The sequence below is a fragment of the Chelonia mydas genome, chromosome 3 (genome assembly GCF_015237465.2).
Source record: "Chelonia mydas isolate rCheMyd1 chromosome 3, rCheMyd1.pri.v2, whole genome shotgun sequence".
NCBI lineage: Eukaryota > Metazoa > Chordata > Testudines > Cheloniidae > Chelonia > Chelonia mydas.
In genome coordinates, this window is record NC_057851.1 from 64,851,336 (window position 1) to 64,858,200 (window position 6,865).

Genomic DNA, 6,865 nt, shown 5'->3' on the forward strand with positions numbered 1-6,865 from the left:
GTAAGACGCTGGAGCTAATTGTTGGCACTGATGAGGCCTCAGCTGGAGTATTGTGTTCAGTTTGGGGCACCACACTTTCTAAGAAAGATGTGGACAAACTGAAGAAAGTCCAGAGGAGAGCAACAAAAATGATCAAAGGTTTAGAAAACCTGGCCTATCAGGAAATGTTAAAAAACCTTGGCCTGTTTAAGTCTTGAGGAAAAAAAGGACCGAGGTGGGAGCTGATAAGTCTTCAAATAAGTTAAGGGTTGTTAGAAAGAGGAGGAGAATTCAGTTGTTCTCCATGTTCTCTGAAGGACAAGAAGTAATGGGCTTAATCTGCAGTAGAAGAGATTTAGATTAGCTATTAGGAAAAACTTTCTAACTATAAGGGTAGTTAGATACCGGAACAGATTATCAAGGGAGGCTGGGAAATCCCCATAATCTGAGTTTTTTAAGAACAGATTAGACAAACACCTGTCAGGGATGGCCTAGATACATTTAGTCTTGATTCACCATGGGGGAGGATGGATTAGCTGACCTCTCGAGGTCCTTTTCAGCCTTACATTTGTATGATTCTATGATTCTGGCAACAACGGATAAGTATGATCAGTCAAGCAGTGTCCGCTCTTTACTATCCAACATAGATGCTATGGTGCAGTTTTGTTAAAGATGCAAATCTGAAACTGGCCACTAGCTGGCAGGCTGACATCTAAAATTCAGTTAGATTCTGCTGCCCTTTTAAACAAGAAAGCAACAGAAATATATCTTTCATATATTTTAAGAGGCTTCCTTTTAGCAACACACAATGAGAATGCGCACACAAGCTTCAAAAACATGATAGTATCTTAGTTTATTATGTACATTGATTTTTAGCAAAGCTAGCACTATCATGGAAATAACACAATTTGCTTTTATACCAATAGGCTTGAATGTCTTTCAAAAAAGTAAGACTTTAATTAGTTGTTCCTTAAACTAGCTGCTGTCCTGAAGGAAAGGTTATTTAAATGATCAGCTAACATTTACTCTTTTTTTTTCCCCCCGGATATTTTTTTTTTTATCGGAGGGACATAAACCATAGTGTGTGTTAGGCAGTGATAACACAGGCAAGGTCCACTATATTCTCTTTTACAGAGTATCGTCACAGGCTACCTTCCTTGTTTAGGGGACAGTCTTTTCCTTTGTGGAAGAGAATAGAGTTGTCATGAATAGTTTTCCTAATGTAAGTGCCTTAATATGGGCATGCTTGGGGGATCCCAAGCTGGAAAACACAAACATTTTACATTGAAATCAATATGTTTATTTCAAAAGCCAATTAAAAACAAATATTTTTACTATGAATTTTCCAGCTGAAACTTTTGTTAAAATCCACATTTTCCCATGGAAAATTTCTTTTTCAGCGCAAATACATTTTTCAGTGGGAAAATTTTTCAAACAATTTCACCCAGCTCTAATCCCTAGCAGGTTGGACAGATGGATGGACACATGCATCCACTTCTTAAAACAAACAGTTTGATATCTACCGTCGAATATTGCTTAGAATAATTTACATTTTAATCTGTTATAGCAAAGAAGGCTTAGTAAATCAGGAGTAGTTATCTTACTGCAGTAAAGAGTATATATACTGTGTTAAATCTCTTGAATTCAATGACAATTGAAATAAATCAGAAATTGGAACAGTTGAACCTAGGCAAAACCATAAATGCTTACCATATAAATTAAAGTTGGAAAAACTGATTGTCATCTTTTCCCATTGATTTCAATAGAGAATGAATTTCTTCCTGTCCTAATTTCTCTCGCTCTCTACCTGTTAGCAGGAAAATAATAGGCTTCGTGCAACAATAATCTCCCCTCTAGTTTAACTATATAATCTTAATTTTAAAAGACCATAATTCTGAAGCACATTCTGAAATTTTGAAAAAAGAACTTGGAGTTTTCATTTATGAACATTCTTCCTGACTTTGCTTCCACTTGAAACTAAAATACCTTTTAAAATATTGAGGCCCAGTCCTCTAAGCTCTCTGGGCTCAGAACGTCCATTGGCGTCTGTGAGAATTCCACACAAGGATCAGGTTCTTAATGGGACTGAATTTACTGTTAGCAAAAGGGGCCAGACTCCAGGCAGTCGCAGAGACCAAAACCTTCTCACCACCACCCCTGGTGCCCAGCTAGTGTGCCTCAACCCAAACCTGAGAAGCAGGACTTTGATAGATGACAAAGTTATTCAATTTCTAGAGCTGTAGAGAGGAAGGAAGGTCCAGTGGTTACGGAGATAGTCTGGGACATGGGAAGCCTGGGATCAATACTGTGCTGCAGGCTTCCTGTGTGATCTTGGGTAAGCCATTTAGTATCCCTATGTCTGTTTCTGCTGCCTATAAAAATGGCAATAATACCCTCACAGGGTGTAAATACATTGTAAATTATAAATGCATTAAACGTGGTGAGGTGCTCAATTACTACAGCAATAAGTGCGGTTTAAGTAGCTAAAATAGCCAGCTACCTAGGTCAGTCCTTGGTATCAGTCTGCCAGCAGGTGTGTTTAGTTGTTGTTGTTGTAAAATAGTACAATTAGTATATAAACAGACCTAGGCTCAGCCCATCACTCACACAGGACAAAAAAAAAACAAGGAGGACTTGTGGCACCTTAGAGACTAACAAATTTCTTTGGGCATAAGCTTTTGTGGGCTAAAACCCACTTCACTGCATGCATCGGGTGGGAAATACAGTAGGAAGATATTTTTTCATGTTCTGTGTGTGTGTGTGTGTGTGTGTGCCTATTGTATTTTCCACTGCATGCATCCAATGTATGGGTTTTAGCCCATGAAAGCTTATGCCCAAAGAACTGTGTTAGTCTCTAAGGTGCCACAAGTACTCGTTTTTGTTTCGTTTTTTTTGCTGCTACAGCCTAATGGCTACCACTCTGAAACCTGTCATATAGGACAGTTAGCAGCCATAAGTTGCCAACCCTTTTCAGTCACTCCTGTTGTCCTGGCCTGGATTCGAATTGGCAGAGTGACCTAATCCGTACAGCTTTATATCCCCTTTTCACTCCTCTGGCTCTGGTTAGAATAGAGTCTTTCAGCTAGACATAAAGATCCTCTTCAAAAGAAAGGGAAAAAAACTGAACCAAAAGCAGCCACATAAAATATGCAAAACACAGTTGTCTGAGCAACTGTCCTTTCAAGATGACTTATCAGAAGCTTCAGTATTTATGTCTCAGTGGAAATGTCAACCTTTTACATTGCCTTGATTTAGCCTGAACAAACCTGAATAATACGTAATACAGGTGAATGGGAAGGCAAAAACCCAATAGCAGGGATCTGACAATTTTTTAAGAGAAAAAGAGAATATGCTATTTTCTAGATAAAAATAAAGTTTCCTCCTTATCCACTCATGGATTTCTTTGAACTCATGTAAGAGGAATAATTCAGACAGTTTATTTAACATCATACAATATCATTTTTATCCTTCTCTCAAATCAGTAGCTAAGTTACTTTCAGGTTTATCTGGCATATGGACGAGCACTGGTGAAGCATTGCTGTGGAACAGAGCTGTACTTGCTAGTCCATTGGGCTCAACATATTTCAGCTTCTGGCACTCACTTTTCATGGTCTGAACTTTCTTGTCATATATCTCAAGGCAACATTTTATGCTGTATTTGAAAATCAGATAGCTCAGTTCACTTACATTTAATACAATGCACAAGCACGAAGTCACCACCACAAAATAGAGGAAGACTTTCTTCTCTGTGGGCTTGGAGATATAGCAATCTACTGTATTAGGACATGGCCTCATGTCACATTTCACAAGGCGTGGCACATTGAATCCACCGTACAACTTGTAAAACAAAACTAGGAAACCAATTTCAAATCCTGTTTTGAAAATGAGGCTGATGAGATAAGTGCACAACAGTCCACCATTCATGCTTCCTGGGCTCTTGTAAAGTTTCTTTTTGTGTCGCTTTTCCCTGCTCTCTCGATAGGCAACATGGAGAACAACCAAAAGAGAAGGGGTGGAGACCATGATCAGTTGCAAGGCCCAAAGCCTGATCTGGGAAATAGGGAAGAAGTGGTCGAAGCAGACGTTTTCACAACCTGGTTGCCTGATGTTGCACTCGAATTCCTTCAGTTCATTCTTCCAGACATTTTCTGCTGCCACAACATAGACAAGCAGGCGGAATATAAACACAATAGCCAACCAGATCCTGCCAATTCCTGTTGAATATTTATTCACTCCACTTAGGATGTCTCGCAGGAATCCCCAGCTCATGGTTTTTTCTGAAGGAAGGACAAAATGCTGTAACAAACATACGTTAGTGATTTTTGTTCTTTATCCAGATGATGGGAAAACAAATGCATCCAAGCTGAATCGTATTAATATAACTAAACCAGCCTAAAATAATTAGGGTCAAAGTGCTGTTCCTAGATTCACATGGCAGATTTTAGAACTGATCTTTGGTACCTCCTATGGTTGCTAATACTGAGAACAGTTTAACAGCAAGTGTAGGCTGGACCAAATCATGTTGGGCACCACGTCAGACACCAAGGTTCAGCCTTGCTCTAAACATGCTCTAAATACAAAGCAGGACTGTTCTTATTAACATTAAGAGAAATCATAAAAATGTCCTAGGAAAGAATAGTTTGACTATTTAGGACCCGGTGAGCTCCCAGGAATCAAGGCTAAAGCCACCATGTGCTCACCATATGATATAAATTGGGCAGGGGGGAAGGCAACCATAAGGAGTACGGTGTCCATAATCGCATCCTCCACTCAGACTGCACAGGTAGGATGTGGAGAAGCAGCTGCAATGACCATCATTAAAAAGTAATAATTTTGCTAACAGATCTCAGTCAGTAGAACAATAAATAATAGAACAATATCTTAATAGAAAGAAAAGCAGATCTCTTGGGTGTGTCTTGAATAATAGCAATTGCAGACATTTTGATGGTGACCATTGCATATGAAAAAATTATGGGCCAAGAACATCCCAGGTGGTGGATGCATTTGGCTCCACAATTTGAAGCATAATGCTAAAGATAAGATCATTGTAATCTCTCTCCAATATAAATGGATGGAAAATCTTATTTATAAAAGTTTTGGTTATTTTTATTTTGGTTTCGTTTTTTCCCTCCTTCTCACTGTTCCATTTACAGGCTAATATGGATTGGGAGTTACTTCATTGTCCTTCATTACTCTTAGCTAAGCACGTTTGTATGCAAGAAAACGTGTCTGAAATCCTCCTCAAAGGTTAATGTCTATGTGAATGATTAAAATGAAATACTGCTCTGTAAAACAAGGATTAGTTTTCACCATAGGGAGTGTCACCTGGCCCATCTGTCAATATTTGCCAACAGCAAATCCATATAACGTCACCCAACAGCCTTTGTGAGCCTTTTAAGCAAAGCCAAAATAAGTTGCATCTGGTAGGCAAAATGTATTGTCAAACAAACAAGCAAGCCTATAAAACCATCAACATAAGAGATGTTCCAAACCCCAGGCTTCTTTCTGTCCTTTAAAAATGGTAGATTTAGTGCCAACATTCATCTTCTCTGGGTTTGTGTTTAATTTATGTTCTGTTACATTTAGCTCCAGCCCCTGTGCTTTATGGGGGTGCAAAATTTGTCATGCAGTTCAGCTGCTGTAAAAGGACGATATTTGTCTGCTTTTTATGGATCATTTGCATAAAATTAACAGATTCATAGATTATACGGCCAAACAGGACCACTGTGATCATCTAGTCTGATTTCCTGTATAACACGTAGGACTTCCCTAAATTCCTACATGAACTGGGGCATATGTTTTAGAAAAACATCCACTCTGGATTTTAAAATGTTCAGTGACAGAGAATCCAGCACAACCCTTGGTAAATTGTTCCAAAGTACTTGGGGTTGGGGGAGTGGCACTATATGTGAAAGAAAGCACAGAGTCAAATGAAGTAAAAATCTGAAATGAACCAAACCATATCATAGAATCTCTAAGGATAGTAAGTCCATGCTTGAATAATAAGAATCTAGCACTAGGGATATACTACCAGCCACCAGACCAGGATGGTGATTGTGACTGTAAAATGCTCAGGGAGATTAGAGAGGCTATAAAAATAAAAAACTCAATAATAATGGGGGCTTTCAACTACCCCCATACTGACTGGGTACATGTCGACTCAGGACATGATGCAGAGATAAAGTTTCTTGACACCTTAAATGACTACTTCTTGGAGCAGCTAATCCTGGAACACACAAGAGGAGAGGCAATTCTTGATTTAGTCCTAAGTGGAGCAGAAGATCTGGGCCATGAGGTGAATATAGCTGAACCGTGTGGTAATAGTGATCATAACATAAAATTTAATATCCCGGGTGGGGGAGGGGGACACCAAAGCAGCCCACTATGGTAGAATTTAAACTTCAGAAAGGGAAACTACTCAAAAATGAGGAAGTTAATTAAACTGAAATTAAAAGGTACAGTGTCAAAGGTGAAATCCCTGCAAGCTGCATGGAAACTTTTTAAAGACACCATAATAGAGGCTCCATTTAAATGTATACCCCAAATTAAGAAACATAGTAAGAGAACCAAAGAAGTGCCACTGTGGCTAAACAACAAAGTAAAAGAAGAAATGAGCGGCAAAAAGGCATCCTTTAAAAAGTGGAAGTTAAATCCTAGCAAGGGAAATGGAAAGGAGCATAAACTCTGGCAAGTGAAATGTAAAAATATAATTACAAAGGCCAAAAAAGAATTTGAAGAACAGCTAGCCAAAGACTCAAAAAGTAACAGCAAAATTTTTAAGTACGTCAGAAGCAGGAAGCCTGCTAAACAACTATTGAGATGCTAAAGAAGCACTCAAGGAAGATAAGGTAATTGCGGAGAAACTAAATTAATTATTTGCATCAGT

At 38.7% G+C, this 6,865-nt stretch overlaps 1 protein-coding gene across 1 annotated transcript; it reads right to left on the reverse strand.

The window, feature by feature from the left end:
• Positions 1-2,848: 2,848 nt before the first annotated feature.
• On the reverse strand, positions 2,849-4,261 carry GJB7 (gap junction protein beta 7). The gene has a single exon (XM_007052577.2). It carries the CDS (start codon positions 4,246-4,248, stop codon positions 3,442-3,444), a length of 807 nt encoding a protein of 268 aa, XP_007052639.1. The 5' UTR covers positions 4,249-4,261; the 3' UTR covers positions 2,849-3,441.
• Positions 4,262-6,865: the final 2,604 nt, after the last annotated feature.

Bases quoted from the DNA above. Each gene is read 5' to 3' on its own strand.
- GJB7 (XM_007052577.2), bottom strand. From the start codon at position 4,248: ATGAGCTGGGGATTCCTGCGAGACATCCTAAGTGGAGTGAATAAATAT.